This window comes from Lepeophtheirus salmonis, chromosome 6 (assembly GCF_016086655.4).
Source record: "Lepeophtheirus salmonis chromosome 6, UVic_Lsal_1.4, whole genome shotgun sequence".
NCBI lineage: Eukaryota > Metazoa > Arthropoda > Copepoda > Siphonostomatoida > Caligidae > Lepeophtheirus > Lepeophtheirus salmonis.
The window spans coordinates 23,342,512-23,366,206 of record NC_052136.2 but is presented as its reverse complement, the minus strand read 5'-3'; the positions used below and the strand labels follow the sequence as shown (position 1 = coordinate 23,366,206).

The 23,695-nt window shown below is 30.7% G+C and overlaps 1 protein-coding gene across 12 annotated transcripts; it reads left to right on the top strand.

Moving 5' to 3' along the window:
* The first annotated feature begins 12,028 nt into the window (after nt 1-12,028).
* Nucleotides 12,029-20,676, top strand: LOC121120292 (uncharacterized). 12 transcript variants are annotated; one of them, XM_040715140.2, is made up of 7 exons: nt 15,818-15,958; nt 16,683-16,816; nt 16,988-17,377; nt 18,666-18,875; nt 18,949-19,192; nt 19,261-19,345; nt 19,870-20,661. In XM_040715140.2, the coding sequence occupies exons 2-7, from the start codon at nt 16,711-16,713 to the stop codon at nt 20,077-20,079; spliced, it is 1,245 nt and encodes a 414-aa protein (XP_040571074.1). In that variant the 5' UTR covers nt 15,818-15,958; nt 16,683-16,710; the 3' UTR covers nt 20,080-20,661. The 12 variants fall into 12 exon arrangements, with proteins under 12 accessions (XP_040571079.1, XP_040571075.1, XP_040571080.1 ...); XM_040715139.2 differs by having other exon boundaries at nt 16,642-16,816; XM_040715141.2 differs by lacking the exons at nt 15,818-15,958; nt 16,683-16,816; nt 16,988-17,377 and adding exons at nt 13,077-13,209; nt 17,545-17,993.
* Nucleotides 20,677-23,695: the final 3,019 nt, after the last annotated feature.

The following is a 23,695-nucleotide window of genomic DNA, read 5'->3' as shown; positions in this document are numbered from 1 at the left end:
CAAAAGTTAGTATTCATTATTGATCATTATATGAACACAACACGGTAGCATGAAGTTCGAAACTTTTACCGTTGTAGTACTTTAAACAAATTAAATAATAAACAAACAGGATAGTGATTTGTTCGATCATAGAGACTTAATATTTCTAATTTTTTGTCATTCGGACAAATTATGCAGCTGAGGAAAAATTAAATATTTGAAATATTTTTCTAAAAAATTTGATTTTTTGTGAATAACTGTGGGTTTTTGAATTTTTTTTCAAAAAATTTGATATTTGAAGTTTTTTTCGAAAAAATTTAATTTTCTGTGATGGGCTATGGATTTTTGAAATAAATTTAAGTCTTTTGTGAGTTTTTTTCATGAAAAAACTAATATTTGAAATTTAATTATCAAATTTTTCTCTAAAAAATTATTTTTGTTTGAATGGCACAGGATTTTTTATATTATTCCAAAAACCAAGCCCCACCCCCAAAAAAAAAATATATATATATATAATCCTGCAGACTGCTGTTTCTTTGATTGAGTGTTGAAGGAGGACTTATTTTTAGCAATGAGCATGTGTAACATCATTAAAAAAAGGAGAAGGGGAGTACATATGTATAATTAATAATAACTTAAGATTAGATTTAGCAACGAGCTTGTAGCTAAAGCTAAGGTCATTGCAAGGAAAGAAAAGGAGAGTATAAATATTTTGGGTTATAAATCCTAATCATTTCTTAGTGTCTGAGTTTTTTTGTTGCACAATCTGCACAATATTTCTTATTTTCTCAAGCCGTTTCTTTCGTTCTTAAGGAGAGAAACCTCTAAGTATTGAGTAACTACGTGTGAGTGTGCTCATGAAAACTAAAGTAACATTAATGATTTCTTGGGAGTTATCTTCAATATTACTAAAGCAAAGTGTGTCTGTTTATCGCCGCCTAATAACTCTGAGCATTTTTAGGTACTATCGCCAGTGTATATATGTAATTTATGACTCCCAAGCAAACCTTCATTATTACTCTCCGTCTTTCATAAATACTCGCACTAGTTATTACTTCATACGTATATGTTCTCTTCACAAACATTAAATAATAACTTTTTAAGCTTTGAAAAATAAAAAAATTCTGTTTAGTTTACCAACTTGGAAAAGTCACTCCTGCATTCTATGACATATTTTGTACACTTCTAACATAACTTTAACATATACCACAAAATACAAACTATGTATGGAAGTCATTTTTCTATTTTATGTACGTATGAATATAGTGAATTTTTAGGTCAAACGTTAAATAATTGGATATGTATTTGTACATAATAAACTGTCATCACTCAACTGACAGGTTAAATTGTAATAATATTGTACTATATTTCTACTTTTCAAATATACCTACTTTATTTCTTAAATTAAATGTCAAAAAAGTATAGCCGTTTATATTATAATGACATGCTTACTTTAACATATTTTTTAGAGGTATTATGTATCACAACTATTGCAAGGCATCACTATTCATTTTAGAGGAGTGATTGGGAACACTTAAAAATAGGAATAGGAAAAATAGAGGCCTTTTTTATTAAAAAAAAAAATCAATTAAAAAATATTTTTTGTTTTCTAAGGAAAATCATTAACCTAATACTGTCACTTTTTACCTCGAAATGAGAGACAACGATAGCGGAAAGTCGAAATCTAATTTTCTGCAACATTTTAACAATAATAAAATGACTTTAGTATAAGTAGATATTAATAAAGTAGGAGGAGAAGGATCTTCAATTTTTTGAGATATTTGGACAGTTAGCACTTAAAAGCTAGGTTGTGTCCTGTTCAAGCTCAGTGTTTCTATCGGTCAAAGTCTAGGTTCTTTCATTTCAACGGTTCCCTTCTCGGTCTAGGTTCTTTTTATATAGGCTCAGTTTGATAACAGACACTTAAAACAAGGGTTGTCGCTAGAAAGTTTGGGCCCAAGAAATATTAGATACAAACAGAGCCGCAGCTACGTTATATGCAGAGTTCTTAGTATCCCCGGTTCCACCGGGGCGCTGAAAATTAAGGTTGCTTAAGACATTTGTTTTCAAAGTGGGGACGTGAGGGGAGGTTAGGAAGGACACAGGAAGATTGAAAATTGAGGGTTGTTTGCAATCTACACATACATAGTACAAATGTTTCGTATAAAGGAGGCCTCTCCTAAAAATTTATTAGTTTATGGCGCCTTGGTATAGTAAAGTTGGGGAAACCCTGGCATAAGAAATATTATATTTATATACTATAGGTCTCCAACAAGCTTAGTAGTGGACCTGAATTTTTTCTATTTCTTTTTTTTTTTAGCAAAAGTAACGACACTTTCCATTTACATAAAATTATGTAGATGGAATATTAAAAGGTTATAAATATAACAAAAATTACAACAAACGAAAATAACCATAAAAACCGATACCGATAAGCAATACATTGCAGTTTCGGTTCCGGTCTTATTTCAACTTTGTTGGTTCCAGTTCTAGCAGTTCAAGAACCGGAACTAGAATATGGAAGATATCACCATGTGGAGGAGGTTGTGAGTCAGTCTCCTATGGAGTATTCGTCGGAGGAAAAGGGACTTCAAGTGAATCAGTGGAATGAGGGATCTCATTATGTAAGCCTCTATGACTTTTTAGTTTATGTTGGCCTCATCCTTCAGTCCACAAATCGACTCCAAGTTGATTTACCCTCCCCCCTCCTCTTCCAAAATTATCATTAAAAGACAAAGTCACAATCTCATTTTGTTATTTTCTTATTATTAAAAGATTGGACTAATTGAATTTCAACTTTTCACTGTCGTTGTCTCCAATTTTGAGATAGAAAGAGAAATTGAAGTGCTGGCAAACTTATACAGAGTATCCTACCTTTTTTTCTTTTGTTGTTGTTGTGGCCATAAATGAGGGCAAATAAATATTTTCATCAAGATAATTTTTTTATTGCAATAATTCAAAAAAATTATTTAAAAGTGGGGGCATGGACCTTTATCCTATGGGACCTGCACTACTGTCTCCCATAAAATAAATAAAAAGGGCTCAAAATTTTATTTATATACGATAGGATTTGGTATTGTTTTATCCTTTGAATAAAGATTTGAACTGTATTTTATAAAAATTAAAAAAATCGAGAAAAAAATTAAAAATTAAATTGAAAAAACAGTCGGCAGTTTTGCTCGCGGTACATTGGAGCTAAAGGTTTAAGGGTAATTTTCTATATTTATTTTCTTATTTTTTATCTGATATTATTTTCAAAACTGCGTAAAACACACCTTTAAATGTTCACTACTATTGTGAAACAAAAATATAACTTTTTTTAGATTCAAAAACTTGTTTTTTGCCTTTTGGAAAAGGAAAAATTGTTATCGTACACTGTACAATAATTGAATATTTTTATGGAATATCAATATTATCATGTTGTAGTTTCGACTATTTTGATAAAAATTATTTAAATATAATTAATATTCTCTATTACATTGTAAAGTTCAAATATCTCCAAAATATTTAATAATTAACTAATTTTAATAGAAAAAATGTAATAATATCATTAATTAATAGCTTATAAATATAAAAAGGACTAATGTTATAACAATTATTAAAAAAAGACGTTTTGAGGCGTAGAAATTGGAACTTGTACAGTCTGTTTTTTAGATGTTTAAAATTGTACAAAATAACAATAGGATATGAGTAAACTAAAAAAATATTATTCGCAAGATAATGTGACAATATGTAGTTTGAGGGCACAATATTTATAAATAAATTAAAAAGGGTATAGGGACTATTAACGTTCGACTTGTACGAATTGTCTGATGATACATGGCGTTAGAATGACACCAAAACAAATTAGGATTTGAAACAAAAATTATGACTGAACATTATTAAATGTAAAAATTCCAGCTCAGAGTAAAGTTAATATCACCAGAAAATAATGCCACGGAGCAATTTGATTTTTTTATACAAATTTGACTTTTTCTTAGAGTTTAAAATTAGAGTTCCTGTCAGGTTTTGACTGAATAAAGGACACCCTTGGGCATATTCTTGTAGATCAAATAATACCTTTTTTTTAGTAAAGTGAATACTGATTTATTTACATAATTATTATTGACATAAACAAATAACAGTCCTCTTTAGTATTTCTACGTGGATAAAAAACTCTTTTATTTCATCAGATTATGGCTATGGATAGTTATTTAATACATTATTCAACCAAACGACTTTATATTTGTGAATATATATCACACATTAATGAGAAACGTTCGTTTCCCATAGGGAATCCATCTATTCATATCCTTGCTTAAGTGTTCCTGTTTCTTCTCTCTAGTAGTCCTTGATTGGAGTAATCAGTAACGTTTTTGTTTATCGTTTGTTTTTTATGAAACGTAACGGTTGTAATAATTGTATTTAATTCCCTTATAATGATATGGTTCGAACTTGTGAGTAAATCACACTGATTCGAATATTAAACCGATGAAACTATAGTAGTTTCTTCCGCACCTTCTCTTTTCTCTAATTTCCTTACCTTTTTTTTTTCTTGAAATAATAATAATATAATTGAATTTAGGAGAAACCATCCTATGAAAATACTTGAATTTATTGAAGAGAAGACGTTTTGTCAAAAGGTGATAGAAGAAGGAGCTATTACAATAAAAATGGCTCAAGGATAATAATAGTAAAAAGGAAGAATAGATGGATCCTAAATTATGATTAAACACTTTAATGAATGCACTTTAACTCTCATGACTTTTCATTATATCTTCTACAAGCAGCTGGGACGAGAAATAAACAAATAAGGACATAGGCAAGAATTACTCTGGTGTTAATCCTCAATCCTACTCTGAGTCCAACAAGGTTTAACAATAAAAACTCTGATCAGAAAAACCTACGGATTAATCTCCCCAAATGTAAATATTCAATCCGGTTTCGCATACATCTATGCTAGCTTGTATGTGGTAGAAAATGAAGTTCAGCCTCAGAAGTTAAATAATAATGATAGCAGCTTAGGAAAAGAAAATTCAATATTCAGTTTGCCAACTCAAAAAATGGGTGAGCTAAAAAGTGCAACCGATTTTGATCACTAGTAATTCACACAAAATATTAGACAAAGATATTGATCAAAATACAAAATTGATTATGAATTGAAACAAAAACGTTGCATACATGTTTCTTTAGCTCCTGAGCTACAAGTCAACCACTTGAATTTAAAAATATGGATAGTCGTAATTCATACAAAGAAGGTACCGAGCAAAGCATTCAATAATTAGGATCATAGATAGAGTAAGTGTGACTCAGGCGTTTTTAGTTACAGCATTAATAATAGAGAATTCAAATGGAGAGGATTTAACTGTACATTGAGAATACACATATATTAAAATGAAGGATCCGTTTTCAAACAGATAAAAAAAAAAGGTTAGAATGGAAGATAATTTCTATTTTTTGGTTTTAACTTTTTGTTTTTATGAAAATACGTGCAAAAAAATCTCTCACGCTCAAAGTATATAATACATGGCAAAAACAATTGCAATCATTTTTTTATGTAAATTGTAGTGTACACAATATTAATAAAGTTTTTACAATTTCGTATTCCTAGTATGTTTTAAAACATTATGTACACACAGTTTGAACATTCAAGAAATAAAAAAGTAATTTGATTAAAAATTAACACGCATAAAACTATTTCAAGTTTATATTTTTAGTGTGTTAATATATTTTAACGTTTTTAAAATATAAATAACATTATATATTTTTTAATATACCTAAGCTGAATAATTATAATACAAAATAAAGTCCAAATCTTTAGACAATTCAAGAATCCAAATTAGCTTTATTTATTTATTGAGGTTTTTCTGCGATAAACACAAATAACATAAGAAATAATTAAAAGAAGATAAAAGTATCGGATGGAATAAAACTCAGAGATCAGCAGCTATCTTTTTTATGACAGTGTCTGAATTTATACATAGTTGAAATATTCAGCACAGATAATTAGATACTATTTTTATTATTGCAACCTATCTATAAAAGATCCATTATTCCCTATTGGGTCGCAATAAAACCTTTTAATAAGGATTTATTTAACAGAGTCCAGGGTAGAGATATACATCGTGTTTATTTTTGTTGGACTGGTTTTTTTTGTTTGTTTTTTAATTGGTAATATGAAGAAGGAATTTCCTTTTCTTAGCAGTTGTCATTATTATTATTTAATTCCTGAGTAGTGAACTTCCTTTTCGACTACATTCAATTATATTCAAAACCTGATTAAACATTTTTGTATATTTATAAAAGAACCTTGATGATTTGGTGCAGAGTTCTAATTAGTTCTAATTATCTAATGCAGGTTGTTGGACTTCCAGTGGAATTGAGGATCGACATCGGAGTCATTCTAGCATATGCCCTTGTTTATTTCCTTCTCCTCCTCTTCCCTTGTCACAGCTGATTGAGGTTGATCTAATGAAACATCATGACAGCTATGCTGCTCTCTTCCAAAACATTCTTGGGGTGACCATGTTGATTTTCAGTCTAGTTTTTCAACATATCCTGAGCCTTGTATTAATATTAATGTCTATAATTTTTTAAATATATTCATTACGTATGCGTAGGCAATTGCGGTTCAGACCTCCAATATTCGTACAAGGCACTATTTTTTTAATCAAACTACCAAGTTAAAAAAAAAATTATATCGGTACCCCAAATATATAAAAAACTACACGCTAGAATATTACACCAATATTTTATAAATTAATTATTCATATCAATTACTTTTAAAACAATTTATGCGTGATTTTGGTCTTGATTTAAATTTGTTTAAGGTACCGTATGTCATTTCAAAGTACAGTTGCATTTATAGACATAACAGCAAATTTATTTTTTTTAAAAGTCAATCAGTCATTACCCTAATGTTCATACATATGATAGTATCTATCGTACAAATAAAAAAAATGTTGATTTATCTCATTAGAAAAGTTGTTTCATTATACGAAGATTTACCGCTAATCCTAATTTTCACTAACAGATGAAGTCTTATAAATTATTTTTGTTATTTGTTTTCATGAACTCGAGTTAATCAAAAAGTATACAATACACATAACTGTAACTCAATAATAACACATGATATAGGGAGTTTTTTCACACTTTATAACCTGCGATAAATGGATATCAAAAAAGTATATATTTGAAAAAAATCCATGATACATTGAGCATCTGTTCATGGAACAAACCACTCAAAGGGAAATTTAAAAGATACTAATAATTCTCTCTCTTATCACAAATCATTTTCCCTCGTATAAAATTGTATTAATGATTCATAACGTCATGAGACTTAAAACTCTATAAATTTGATCAATGTATAACGTAATTACGAGTATATACATAATATGTATTAGAAATTGGACTTATTTGTTAGTTGTAAAATAAGATTCTACCGGGGGCCGGAAATATACTTAAGTGAATTTGATGCTTATTGACAACATGTTCCAAGTTTTTTGTTTTTGTTTTTTTTATTATTTGTTTTTCAGTTTGGCTAAAGCAAAGAAATAAAGTACTGTTTTATTTCTTTCTTCTTCTCAAATTTCGTACAGAAGGCTTGAAAAATAAGTGGACAAGAACAAAATCGTAAAAGCATGCCACTCTCCTTCAAGCTCAAAAGGGCCCGTAGGAGATTGCAGCACAACAAAGTTTGAATTCGAACCCCAGAAACTCGAAATATGTATATGAGTCTTGAGTAATCAAGTATCTAGTTATTTATATTTGACATCAAGGAATATCTCATTTTTCTTGGGAAATACAAATTTGTGAATAACTATTCAAAATAAAGGATACTGATGGTGCCATATTTACAAATATGTTTTATGTAGTTATTCATAACAAAGGATAGTAATGGCGCCATAACCTTCAGATTATAACAGTTAAATAAGTTATAACTAATTCTAAGGTCTGCCAGACTCTTACAGTTTATAACTAACAGTTTTAACTGCACAGACCAAGGGCAATGACATATTTTTATGTAGTAAACGTTGTTTGTTCATAAGCAACCTAATTTATATCATTTATGTAATTTTTTTATTACAAACTCGAAGAAAAATATGAGTAGATATCGTCGCCGTACTCGAATCCGACTCGTCTTTAATCATTGAAATCTTGAACTCGAGAATTTTAATTCGAATACATCTCTAGTTATAATATATAAAGAGATTATAACTATGTTTGTAAATTGTGTCAAATTTTGATGTGTCTGAGTCAACCCAGCTCTGAGTAATTGAGTAAACAAAAAGCAATGTTTCCACTGGCCCCAGTCCCTCTTAAAAGTTTTAATGCATCTAACAATTGGTGTTGTGTCAGTCTTTATTTTGGATTGAAGAATGTAGTCTCGTCCAGTTCAGTCTCGGTTTGGTCCAGTTCAGTCCTGCATCTTCTAAAGTTTGGTCTTTGATGACCTCACTCAACTATATTTCTTCATTTTCAATCATTTCTCGTACTAATAGTCCGAAGGACTGACGATCTTATTGACCAGTCCCAAGGACTGATAGGACCGGTCCTAAGACTTGACTGTACCGAAAAATTAAGGACTGACACAACAATACAAACAATATTTATTTTATGCATATACATGATGGTGGGTGGATGCATAGTTTTGTATCTAGTTAATAATGTATTTTCCCTTCTTTTTTTGTACACTAACATATTACCATCCATTTTGTCAATTTGAAAGTAATGCAAGATCCATCATAAATGTATATTATTTACTTTGCTCTCCAATTTTTATTTTTCACAATTTCATAGATTACTGACATTATTACGACAGTTTCCAATTGGATATTTGTAAATATTTATTAATTACATTACAAAAAAAATGAGAGTGACTTTTATGGTCATTCAACGTAACGAAACGTGATTTAAAGTCAACTCTGCAGTTTTTTAATGCAATACATCGTTAATGTATGTGTGCACATATTTAATCAAATTGAAAGGAAACGTCACCAAGTTGTGCTAAATATTCAAATGGATTTTATTCAATTATTTTAAAGATTGCATTTGAAATGTTGTATGATGTCATTACATTAAGACTAACAGAGGGTGGAGAAGTATAACTTCCCTTTTCCGAAGATAAATAAAACAAGTTTTAAAGATCAAAAAAGTTTTATTTTGTTTTTTTATGATTGTCACATAAAAATTTGTATTGTTAGCTCTTGAAAATCATATCAGATGGGTCCCTTAACCTCATTGTCCCTAAACCGACTTTTTTTTCTATTTTAATAACGGGTATTTGGTAATTTTTGATATCTCTTCAAATGACTTTTGATTGAGAAGATTTAAAGATATAAACATTCTGTACAAAAAAAAAATATCAAAATGTAATAATCAACCAATCTTTTTTTTTTTTTATAATTGTTGATAACTAGTTGCTTGAGTAATCAATTATTGGCAATTTTGCAAGGGTATAAAAAATGTAGGTTTTTCACAAATAAATGCGACTTCAACTACTTAATTTGAACAAATGACATTAATTTAGTGTCCTTGCATTACGCCATATTTTATGAAATCCACTTTAGCTCTGTAACATTATTTTTTGATATTAGAAATTGAAGAAAATAATTTATTCTCAAATATGCACCACTAAAACTCAGGAGAAATTTCAATTAGTTTAATTCTCAAAAATATAATATTAATCCATTTTTTTTGGATTATTTATTTTCGACTGCAAGGCGAATTCTTTACTTATCCAACAGCAATTGAACTATATTTTAAAGAAAACTTAAGAATTTTGTCTCTAGAATCAAACCCCACTACTACTTCTATAGCCTGAGCCCAATGCATTATAAGAATAGAAGTTATGTTGCTGCACACATATTATTTTGAATTATAAGGCTTAAATATAAAACAAATAGATTTCATTATATTATGTAAATCATGTAATTTATTAATATTATTAATTATATACCTAATTAAAAAACCGGGTTTTGAATCTGATTGGTACTTTCAACGAAAAATGAATATTTTACGTCAATATCAAGCAATGGAGATCGTGTTGCAAATCCAAGAAAGTGGACCAGGCTTTGTCCAAGCCAGGATTGACTCCCAAGAAGGTGTTACTGTGTGTTTGGTGGGATTAGTTGATAATAATTGACTATGAGCTGCTCCTCCATGGCCGAAAGCTAAATTCTGACATCTACAGTGAACAGCTCGGCCGTTTATGGACGAGATTAATATGTATATCTCGTATAGATATACGAAATATGTATATAAAATTATCATGAAATTCATCATCCGTATGTGGTGAGTGAACACAAAAACAATCTAGGACAAAAATCAAGAAAAGGGTAACTACCCAATTTATTTTCTTACTTCAAATAGGAGTAAATATAAGTCAATATCTCATCAAGATATTCCGCTCAATTATCAATTATTATATTCAAATTTTTAGGAGGAGTTAAGATAACCAAGAATGGTGTAACTAGTGATGAGACGATTAATCTGAATCGGAGAGTCGAGTGTTTTTTTCCTGGAATAGGGATTAACATCGGGAAAATAATAATTAATTTGCGATACCAAGTGTTATTTATTATTGGTATTGAACTATTTATTACTTTTTTAAGTCACAAACCAAAAATTTAATATTTGAAATTTAATTTAATTTTAATTTTTTTCCCCAAAAAAAAAATTAATTGGGAATTTTTACAAGATCACACTTTTTTGGAATTGTCCAATCATTAACTATAGTTTATATCCTTCCTTGGATTTATAAAATTTAATTCGGCTCTGATATGGTTCCTTTAAAATAAAGTCTATTAATTTTAAACTCTTAAATTTTGACGAGGAAAGATTACAACTTCAAATGATTAATTAGAATGATATTTTGATAGAAATTGATAATAATTGTTCGACACACATGAAATAGTGGAGACTTAACTTTCAAAAAAAAATATTATAGGTTGATTTAATGTTGACTGGCAACTTATATAGATACCTACAATGATATGAAGAAAAATATAAGATGGATCCAATCAAAAAGGATTTTCCTTAAATGCGCATCAAATGTCGTCTAGTTACACATACATATGGTATATTTACATAGATAGGTAGATTCTAATTAGATTGAAAAGATAACGGACAAAATTAGGATTAATTTTTGTCGCGTCATTATGTAAATAAAATGTTTGACTACATAAATCATTTGCATTCAGTTCTATTAAGTTTTTGGAATAGTTCACAACCATTATTTATTAAATTAAGTCACTTGAAGTTTACATTCGATTAAATCTACGAAAAATCATAGGTGTTCATATATTTATCGTTATATATAATAGGTAAATTATAGTTCATTATCTATGGCCGTTCGTATTTGAGCAGCCCATTGTTTATAAATAATTAATTTTTCTTTGATTTAATTAGGAAATTTATTTGTTTGAATGAGTCGCGCAGAAGATAACTATTACACGCAAGTAAATTCATTATTCGATACTAATGCAAATTATTATTCGACAATGCGTCAGATACTTTTTTATATGTATATATGTTGTGTACAAGTAACAGCTTGGATAAGCAAATTGTACAAGATACAATTTCTTTGTCTTTACATTGTTCATTCTAAGTAGTAACAATACACTAATACAATAATGTATTTTTCATTCATTAAGTCAAATGGTTATTATGTAATTATGAGTAAAACAAACTGGGGGTATTTGAACTTAATAATGTGGGACAGAATACTTCAAAATATGTCACTTTCATTAAAATAGTCAAAAATTAGACAATTAATATGTCGATCAATCATTGAATATTCAATTATTGAATAACCCTTATTTTAAGTACTATAAAATCTTTCTTTAGTCATCTCGTTTTTTGGTTGGAACTTGTACAAAATCCTAACTGGTACACAACTTATAAATACATTAGACCCATTTGATTACTATAACTTATATAGAGTAGAATATTGAAGCTGTAGAATTTTGAACGGTACAAGAGGCTTAAAAATGGCCAATTTTGACCTAAAACACTCATTTTTTCAAGTAAAATGCCCTGAAAGGTTAGAAATTTTGATAAAGATTTTTAAAAAGTAAAAAAAAAAAAGTATTTAGCCAAAAAATCAGTATAACAATATGAGAGGCATTCAAAGAATATAATTTGCATTAATATATCCCGAATATGGACATGGCACCTGGTCATATCAGCGATAACTACTATGTGTCACGAGGAGGTTCCTACGGAGGAGGACATGACTGTTGCTGCTGCGATGAAAAAGGCGGGGGTGGCATTCAATTGGATCCAGGATTTCTAGCGGCAGGAGCCATTGCTGCGTTTGCCATCATTCAAGCACTTATGATGATGGATGATATGATGGCAAAACGGAGGCGGAAACGGAACACCCGATATGTTAGCATACCAGATTATCTGAGTCGTCTTGAGAATTTAAGCTGTGAGTAGAGAGAGTTAAATATTGATCCCTGTTTGTTTTTGTTTCTTTAATTACTCTTTTGAAAAATGAAATTGACAGATGGTTTTTATAACTATAGTTTGCTAAAAGGAGAGTATAGATTCGCGATGATCGTCTAGCTATCTTCATGTAAACGGTTTACAAATATAATAAGACATACATAGTACATCTGCTATTTTACAGTTAGTCATGTTCCCCTCATGATCTTTGATTTATATGTAGTAAGTAATGTTTTCATTGCGAGAAAATATTTTCGAAACTGTGAAAAAAATCAAAGGAAAGTTGACTGGAGAAAAAATACAATTATTTTTGCGAAATTTTAAATGAATTAATTGATTAATATGTCAATAATACCATATCATCATGGATCAGTTATTAATTCATAGATGTTTTTACTCTTCCAAAATATTATAATAGTGATTATTATATACTATTACTATACACAATACACGACATGGTCGTAGTACATTCTATAAACATTCAAAATGTCACGTTTGATATACTTAACGCACATGTGGATGAAAAAAGGGTTACGCTAAACACTTTAACCTAACGGTTGTTGCAAATGGTCATTTATAGATTTTATTTTTTTTGAAAATCATCGCGCTCTAAGAAGATTTTTTTTTTTTTCTTGGTAATAAATTCGCTGAAATTCGTCAAAAAGTCATTTATTTAACAAAAAGTGGTCAAATCTGAAAGATAAGTGATTATTCCATAGTTGTGAGACTTTATACGTAGTCTAAGAAGGAACGAAGAACGTCAGTTATAAACAATTTTTGAGAGAACAAAAATTATCCCGGGTACAGAGATCTTTCACTGTGGCAGTTTGTTTATTTTACTTTTTATCAAAGATTTTTTTTTTTACTTTCAAACTTTGCATACCTACATAGATAGCAGCAATCAGAGGCACTCTTAATTAATTTGCTTTGTGCAACTACATAGAATAGTGATTTACAAAATTCAATTTGTTTGTTAGTTCCCATTAGAAACATTCCTTCTTTTTCTTTAAACGACTTTTATCTTTGAAATGATTTTTATACAATATTATTGTAAAAACTTTCTTTTGAATGATTTGCTGGTTTTTTTGGTTTTTTTTTTTATTAGATGATCATAAATACATTTATCTTCATACATGGTATTTACTTTTTGATAAAAGCAAAGGTAATGTTTTAAAAAGGAGATCTGCAGAATGATTACATGTTTTGTTTTTTCCTTTTGTATTTCGCTTTCAGTAGTCATCAATTAAATTTCACGTGACATTATTAAGTCCTTTTTATTCAACATGATTTGAATGTAAATAGCAAGTCTATTCAATAATGATTATATAATTTTAAATTTTAGTCTACTATTCAAAAGGCAGTCATTCAAAGTAAAGCCGTTTAAAAACTTCAAATCATTAATCTTAGAAAACCGTTACTACTAGAATCACCCCAGAACCCCTTTTCAAATCCTCATCCTAGATGAGCAATCATAATAGTATAATAATGACTGCATTAGAACGCTCTTACAAAGAGATATGTTGCCCTGTTGTCATCGACCCAGTTACTTTATTAGGGCTTTTGGCTGCTGTAGCAGCTGCGGCTGCCTTTCTCAGAATTGCCATTACCATGAATATCATGATGGCACGACGTCGAAAGAGAAATGAAATGAGTGGATCTTATTATGATGTGCTTGAGGACTGGAATCAATTATCGGATTGGGTTCATACAGGTTAGACCATCTTATCTGAAATGGCAATACAAATCGGGCATTACTTATTGTCTGTGTATCCCCTTAATAAAGAAAGAAATCAACAAAGCAAAATGTATAAAGGTGTCACGCTTTGATTCCGAATCATGATTGGCATGATTTTTTTTTTCTAGAGAGAGAGAGAGAGATAAACAAACAGGTCCGGCTCCCTTAGGTTGACTTCCTCTTCCAATTGAATTCAAAAGCTATTAAGTTCGTACGACACTGAGCAATGTCTGTTCCTCGTTGAAATCGACAATAATATATAACATTTATTAATGCTTCTTGCTTCAATTAATCTTGTAATTCCAAACTGAGAACTCATATAAACATATATAAATATTGATAGAGTAGATATTTGAATCAGATCAGGGGACAACATGACTACTTCCAGTGATTTTGGCTTTTTAAATAACTTGTTTTTTGATGGAAATGTGAGTTGTTCCAAGCGAGTGACGCGGAGTGCTCAAAATGACGAAGATGTGGGAGAGGCACGAGGTGGAAAATTAAATTTCAAAGACCTGGAATTGGTAGATTGCTGTCCAGCAGGTAGTAACTATTTAGTTCTTTATTGTTAGAGCTCAAAAGATGGGCAAGGAGGAAGGTGGATGATTCCTCCTTTCTTTGACTCAATTTTTTTAGCACAAATTGAGTTGAGTAATAAATAATTAACAAATGTCTGATGGTTCATTTAATAGTTGTGAATCCACTGGAGCTGTTGGCTTTATTAGGCATTATTGCTGGGGCCACTTTTTTTATTCAAATGGCCATTGCTAACATGACTGGCCGTCGTAGACGGAGGAAAAGGAATGATGACGGAACTCAAAGTGATTATCTCCCCATTGAGGATGTCATTGCGGCATGTAAGTAGCTCAAAGGAAACAAAATTTTGATAGACACATGAACTAGTCAATAAAACTCAGCCCTCTGTAAAAAATAATCTTTATTTTACTTTTATTACCTTTTCGTCTCCCCAGGGAACTTTCCCAGATTCATAAAATAGTTCAAACACTGCCTTTTTTTATGTAATTAATCGACCCTTTCCCCAATTAATGAGAAGGCAATGTGTAAAATGGAGTTAATAAAAATAAATTAATTACACTTCCTTGGAAAAATTGCAGAGTCACAATGAAAGATCTCCGCTAATAATTTCGTCTTTTTCATTGTAATTGACAAAAATTGATATAGATTTATTTTAAAACAAGAAAAAAACTCAAAATGGTATCCCGAGACTTATCGGCAGCGGGCTCTTCTGGATATGAAGAGAGCTACTGCCCTGAGGGTGTCCCTATAGAGACTGCTGTTTTTGCCATCCTTGGAGCCTTTGCAGTGGCCTTTGGAATATTATTTAGGACAGTTACACAAATTACTGGTAGAAGAAGATCCTTTCATGATAATTTCAGTCTCTTGAATACATTATCAGATACAGTGTGGTCTGGTAGGTGTCTTTCCTAATTAATCAACATATTTAATCTTGAATCATTTTCTGTTATTTGACTCTGGCGGTTTCTGTCTCAGGGGTTCTTAACCTTAAATATATGTACATAATGTGTATTTTATTTCTAAAATGATTCGACATTTTTTTATTGCCTTAAAATCATGCAAGTCATTAAAGAAATTTATATTAGCGTGTGTGGGGGGAGCATGGAGGAGAGAAGGAATGGATGGAGGGTGAGGTAGTGAACCGATGAGGAACAAACCATTTGCTATGAGAAATCAGTAATTGTCAACAAATTGACGTTGATATTTGTGTTTGTGTGTCAGTCTTGATATTCTTCTTCCAATTTACGTAACTTCACACCTCTCTATCCAAAGTTCTAGGTTATTAGTCTATGTATAACAATGAGGCAGATTAAATATTGTATAGCGAGTAATACGTCTGTCACAGTGAAAGATGAGAACCCATTTTTATACTTTCTTCCCTTTTGGTTTCGGTAGTTGACAACAATTATGATGAGTTCCATCACTGAAGGATTAAATACATTAGTAAATGATGATCAAAATAAAAACTACGACTTGACATCCTCTGGATCCAAGTATTGATTTCATACTTCCACATATCATCAAAAGATTTTTAAATCTACCTTCTTTTTTTTTTACTTTTTTAACTTATACGTAAATCTAACTCAAATGCGAAAAATTATACAAATTTTTTGATGATGTTTGCCCTTTGTTTTTCGATTTGATAAGTACTCGATTAATTGAAATGGTGGATAACTACGGAGGATACTCCGATGGTTACTCAGATCAGTATGGTGGTGGATACTCCAAACCAAGCATAAACAGTAATAATTGTTTTTCTGTTGACATTTGTCCGGATTTATTAGTAGCAGCAGTTGCAGCCGCCGGAGCAGCCGCTTTTTTCTTCCTCTTTCAAGCTATTACAATGATGGGCAGAAGAAAAAAAGAGAGATGCTACGGATGCTGTCAGTATAGATGAATCCATGTTTGATATTGTCATGGCCGGTAATTATCCTTAATGCTAATACTTTGTACATACATAGATTAAAAACCTAGAACTTCTTTACTGTTATAACATAATCAGCTGTATCTTAATAACTTTAACATAAAATATGACAAGTGGTTACAGTGGCTCAGACTCCCGAGGAGAAGCATTAGGATTAGATTCTTCATATACTGGTCCAGAGTATGAAGCAGAATATCATGATCTTCTTTCAGGTTACAGAGAGTGAAAGAGTTAATTTTCAGCCTTTAATTTTTTGTTCGTTTAAAGGGTTACTACTTTAAAAGGTTTAATTCAAACTTCAAGCATGAATCTTAACTCTTTTCAACCTCTCTCTCCCTCTTCTTATCTTGTCTGCTATACATATTCGTAAATCACTACCACAGATCCATCTGGTTCTAGTTCTCTTGAATCGTCCTCTTCTGGTGTTGGTAATGGACAAGATCTCTCATCTGCTAGCTCTAGTTTTACTTCTTATGCCTGGAACGATCTACGACGAGCAAGTGGCTATGATGATGTCAAGGGACATTTAGGTAGTGTTTACGGCTATGCTAAGCCCCACGATGGAGGGCTTCTTAATTTATTAGGTCTTGATGTTGGTGATAAAATGGAAACAAAGCTTCTTATGCAGTTACTAACTCTAGGGACATTAGCTTTATTTATTTTATTATTCATTGCTGTTACAATGGCCATGGCGGGTAGGAAAAAGCGAAACACACCTGAGACCTATTCCTCAGATTATAAATATACGATAATGGGAAACTACATTTTAGCAGGTATTTTTAAAATATTAATATTTACTCCCATAACGTATAATGTATACTCGAGAATTGCCTCTCTGAAAATTAATTATTATTTAATCACTTATGAATAAATGCACAATTAAAAAACAAAATAAAATAACTGCCACAGGGATAAAATTTGAATTTAAAACAAACCTCAGATACCCCCTTGCAATATATCTATAGAAGTAAATCATGAGTCTGTCGTCATCATCCTTGAAAACCCGTCCCACTACTGCTGCATTGACTCAATACAACAATCAAAACAGGGTTCTACCCGAAGAGTACTACGACTATGACTACAACGAGTACGATTACTCCAAAAAGGTCAAAAATAAGCAAAGAGGTGAGAGCGCAAAGTTCACAAAGAATCGATCCTCGGGCTATGGAAGTGACTCATATGGAGGAGATGTGGGATATGGCGGAGGAGGAGGGCACTCTGAATGTGAAACAGGGGTGTCTATTGGTTTACTTCTCACGGCTGCTCTGGGAATAGGGGTTATGCTCTTTACACTGTTTACAAAAATAACCATGGGGAGACGAAGGAGAAGGCGAGAGATTGACGAATATACAGATATGATCCCTGATTTCCTTCCAATTGTAATGTCTGGTAATGAATAAACATACTACACTAAGTCTATATTATCTCAGTCCCCATTATCTTAGGGTCATTGAGGAAAAATTTGAATTGTTGTATAGGTCTTAGTGTTTAACACACAAGTTGCAAACAAATAACTTTGTAACTTGTATACATATACATATTTTCTATTCAACTTTTAGAGGAAATGTTTCAAATATTGTACATACATGAATTAACGCACACAGACCCCTGTATATATTAATATCCCATTCACTTCAGTGAAAGATCTCTTTTTCTCTTCTTCGTAAAGGATGTCTATGTTCTACTACAGTAATAATGATTTTCGACCCAATAACTTTCCGGTTCATATAAGTAAGAGACGTGACATTGTTAGATATAGCGGAGGAAGTAAATGTGGTGAATTGTCTGATCTATTTTTTTATGCGGCAATGGCAGTAGTTGCAGCTGTTGCATTTTCTATATTTCGGGGAGATGATGATGATGATGGTAGGGACTCGGATGATAATTTTTCTTTCAATTCTATCTCGATAAGGATTCTCTCCTGTAAGTTTCAAGAGAAAGGCAAACAACAGCTTTAATTCCCATTACGGATATTTTTAATACATTGCCCCTTACCTTATAATATCCTTTTTTATCCTTCTACAATAGTCTCATTTCTTCATACTTTTATCCCACACTTAGGGTTGGAAGACCTGGAGGAAAGAGTCGATAAATTAGTTGTGGGCCAAAATGATGAAACATCTTGGATTAGTTCATTATACAACAAGTTCAAGGGAACTGTGAGTAATAATGATACTGATTCATCTGATGAAGATGGATTGGAGGGATTGGAACCACCAAATCTGGATGAAACATGGGGACTAGCTGACACCAATTTGTTCGATGAAGAAGGTAATAATATCTCATTTAAATTATTAGAAATATAATGAAACAAACACCAATTTTACATGATTGTATTCAATAGATTCCAATCAAAACTCTACTCTGACAGAGAGCGGCGAACACTCAAGAAACCCAAGGAGTGTTGATGAAGAAGTATACGAGACTGAAAATGAACTTGATGATAACAATGGAATTGTTCAGAATTTGGATTTAATTGAAGGATTCTTTACTGACAAAGATAGTTGCAAGTTTAAATTATACAAATGCATTGCTGGAGTCGTAGAGGGAGGATATCATCATGCTAAAAAGTCTGGCGGAATCTACAAGTAAGTGGAAGGGGGAAAAACTTATTTTGATTCTATTGTCTTTTTACATTTACTTATGTGAATTCCAGCTATGCCCAAAAAGTATTTTTCAAAATTGCTTTTAACAAAGGATTTGGAGGTGGAGCATGGAATGCTGTCATGAGTGCTCCAGAGGTGAGTAGTAAACAATTCTTTTTTTTTATTGTAAACGTGAGTTCCACATTTTTGGAACGGACTATTGGACAATTTATTTTTTATCAGTTTGAATGTTATAATATTCAAATCTCAACAATTTTCCCTTTTAAAATAAAGAAGCTATGGGATTTAAATAAGTATCTTTTGTAGGAATCAAAATGCCCTCATAAAATAAACTTCGGAATCACATAAATGAGCAACGCGTTTACAAATATATCTCTTGTTGGAATTTTCTCTTCTCTGTAAAAGAACAAAGAATTTTCTTTATTTTCAAAAGTAAATTTCTAAGGTTTTGATTCCCTTCTCCCCTTTTTTTTTGACCCAGCTGATTGTAGGCGATCACATGAAATGTTATTGTCTCCTCCAAAAAAATTCAAAATTGTCAGGATGACCATGTTGATTTTTGTGGTTTTTTATTAATATGCCCATCACTAACTATAAATTCGAAAAATCCCCTTATTATTGACCTTAAGTAACAATGTAAATATTTCTTTGTCAATCAGGCTCGTAAAGTTCAACGATGTTTCAATGCTCAAAATGATTGTCTTACTCATAATATTCTATTGAACGAAGTAAATGATCCTTCCATGGATCCGGAATCTAAGGGATCACAAAAAAGACTACTTATCAACACGGAATACGTTGAAAACCTCGACAAATCCAATGGATCTACACCTTATGATCCTGACAATGAGCCAGACTACGATGAATAAAAGAAACCATTAGGCCATTTAGTTAATTATTTAGACGTTTCAATTTCAATGTTAGATCTCAACGGATTGTTTTTATGTATCTTGTTAGTTTATTTTTTTTTATTTTTGTATCTTATACAGATGGTTTTTTTAGTGCTATAAGCATTTAAGAAAAAATAAGGAATGAATTTATTAATGGACACAAAGAGTATTTTAATTATAAATTCAGATTCAACTTTCGTTAAATTATAAACTCAAAAAAACCATTTAGTTCTACTTTAGTGTGTTTCTCTAATTACGTATATTTATCTGTGATAATAATCCTTTGACACCTCTTCGAGACATATAACATTTTTTTCCATCTTTCATCTAATTTTCTACATTTACTACACAAAATGCGCTAATTCCATTAAGTATTTTTAAAAAGATTAAACAAAAATGTTAATGGACATTAGGTATGAAAGATAAAAAAATGTATATGAAACATTATTTCTATGTTAATATTGTTAGTAGTTATTATCATTAGCTGTAATCCTTTTTAATGACATGTTGTACACTTTGATAATAATTTAAAATATATTTCACACTTCCTATAGATATTGGACAATGTTTTAAAAATTGATTTCATTATTTAAATGTCATCCAATACAAATTCGGATATCTTCAGATTACTCTTGTTGGCAATACAGGGTCATAACTTTTTCAGTAGATGTATTTATTGTAGTGATGGGAGGATTCCTCAAAAAATTCCCAATGCCGATTCTGATTCTTAAATATTATTTAAAAATATATAATTTTCCTTTAAATTTCGAAGAATTACAATTGAATAAAATAAATCACCTTCCTTAATTAATATGAATTACATTTATATTGATGTACTGCGTCTGAATTTTCCTGCATGAGTATTTTCAAGTTTCTAAAAAAATATTCGAGGAATTACAAGCTTTATTCTTTATTTGCTTGAATACTTGTTACTCACCCTAACACTATTGCTCGCTAAAAAACTTGTCAGACAAAAAAAAATCATATTTATAAAAAATTAATGAAAATTTTAATTTAAAAATTGTTTTTGTAATTTATTTTCAAAGAGTAACTTAAACAGTGTAACATTTGCAGCTTGTTGCCTAAACTCGTTGTTTAAAAAAAAAAATGACGCATACTCAGAAGATTTTTTCAAACCAGATTGTCGTGAGAGCTATCAAAAAGTGGGAGGAAAGCACCTTTTGAGGGTGGAGAGGCCACTTTTGACACCAACAATGAAGGAACCCCATTCCCTCCGTTGCAAGACTCTTTTGAATGAGTTATAAAATAGTTCTGTTGAACTCTTCCACATTTTTTGCCCCTGTAATGTTCCGCGTACACCACTTACAGACGGAAGCAACGGACCGGAGTAAAGTCAATAAGAACACCTTTGGATTGGGGGTACTATCATACACTAAAACATATATTCTGTAAGGGATTACATTTAAAAGGATGTACATACATTTGAGTATTAAAATATACAAACTCGTAAAACACAAGGTACCTACCTATCTATTTAAAACAAATCCCTACGTCATGATTTAAAAGTAAATAAAAGACAATACATAACAGCCCCCTACTAGCTTTTGGGTGCTTGTCGACAGAAGGGGTGCAGTGTCCGTCGTCCAAACACCAAGACACTCAAAACACCTGTCAGCCAGCACTGGGATGCAAAAAAAAAATGAAGAAAAACTGTAAACGACTTAGTGGAAAATGACAAAAAAGAATAGTGACGTCACACGAGTATGTCATATCATAAAAAACCACATCTTGCATTAGAAAAAAGATAATACCCCCACCATTATCATCTAAAAATTACAGGCGCGTTTGTTTTAATGCTTTCATTTTACCATTAAAATAACTACAAATATTAGCTTCTCGTAGTATTGAAATACAATTATAATATGTTAGTAGGTATAATTCATTTTTATTTATCGGATATATCCTAAAGAAATAAACTCAAAGATGTATGCTTAAAAATATGATCCTCAAATCCCATGTACAATGAGATTTTGAGCCAATATAACCAAAATAACACATCAACTCATCAATCAAATTATTCTTATATTTTTTTACATAAATGTATAAATAGAAAACAGGAGAATTGATGCATCTCTTTGACTTCTTCAATCAATTGATAAATATTCATCAATTAAATTATTTGCGACATTATATGATGGTCTTACAAAATTGATCTGTTTTAAAAATACTGAAATAAATAAAAAATAATCATTCAAACGCTTTAATAAATTTAGAAACTTTGACATACAGGGCTCGGAAGCAAAACGTGGACTATTAATAAATGCTAATTATCATGTCAATATATCACAACAAAAGAGATATGACTCAGAATCTATATTTTTATTTGTGTAAGAAGGGATAATTTGGTCTTGTTTTGTTTCTTTTCGTTCCATTTTCGTCACGTCTAATCTTGAATTCATTTCGTCAAGAACTTACAAGATTAATTTTAGTGAGACAAAATATTAAAGGAATTGTTTCCTTTCGTTCTTGTCTTCTTAATTGTCATGCACAAAACATTCGTTAACAAATACAACTCGTATAGACATAGATGGCGAAATCCAGTGTAACGTAATTTTGTTGGTTGAGGAAGGGGGATGGAGGGAGTGCTGCTGCACCCATGGTTCCGACGTCTATGATGTGAATATAAGCCTAAATGGCAAGTTTTTTTATTTATTTGATAACTTCTCATTACATCAATGCCGGTAAATGAAATTATTAACTTGCTAATCATTGCAATATGTTATGTTGCTAGCATATAACATTACAATATATTTTCTTGTTAGCAGTGAAAACCACAAACTACCAGCTATTTTTGTTTCTTCTTCTTTTTCTTAAGTTTTTTTTTTTTTTAATTATTATTATTAAAGGTTGCACGATACAATAAAGGTTCAAAGAACACATTACATTGATACTCAGACCAAAACATTTAACTCGAATAAAAATGTATATTGATGCGTGACAGGAAGTTAATTATATTAATGCAAGACGGAGTTAAGGAAGAAATTAATCTCAGTAGAAGTGAAGTCGGTAGTTTAAATTCTTAAATTTGATTAGGAAACACCTGTTTCAATTTTTTTTACCCCTTTTGATTGTCAAACAATACTCCCTTTTTTATGTCAATTACAGTCCATTTAAAACTTAATAACATACTATGTCTATAAAACTTTACGATGTTTCGATTGAACGGCAGAGGCTCTTCAAGAAAATAAACAGGCCACATATTTGAACAAAAAATATAAATAAAGAGAGTATTCATGGATCATAAATCACATCTATGAGGATGTGCCGTCACTCATGATAAAATAAAAACGTTTATTGCAGGAATTAATGTTAATATACTTGAAAGAAAATGGATAGAAAGTCTTCTTTGATGATGAAGTTTTTCAAAGTTTAAATAGTTAATTTTAATAATTAAAGACATTAAAGGGAACCCCGCAGGGTCTAAAAAGTTTGATTATCTGAACGTTTTTTATATTGGAATCGTGTGAATATGCATAAATTTAGTATCGTGTATATTTTAGGCATGTTAAAAAAAACGAAAATCAAAATGATAACCCTGACTATTTGAAAAATGTTTTAGAGAAGAACAGCTTAG

Coding starts and splice junctions, on each gene's coding strand:
- LOC121120292 (XM_040715140.2), top strand. CDS start 16,711: ATGACAAGTGGTTACAGTGGCTCAGACTCCCGAGGAGAAGCATTAGGA. Junction 17,378..18,665: donor GGGAAACTACATTTTAGCAG/GTATTTTTAAAA, acceptor TCCCACACTTAG/GGTTGGAAGACCTGGAGGAA. Junction 19,346..19,869: donor CTGTCATGAGTGCTCCAGAG/GTGAGTAGTAAA, acceptor TTTGTCAATCAG/GCTCGTAAAGTTCAACGATG.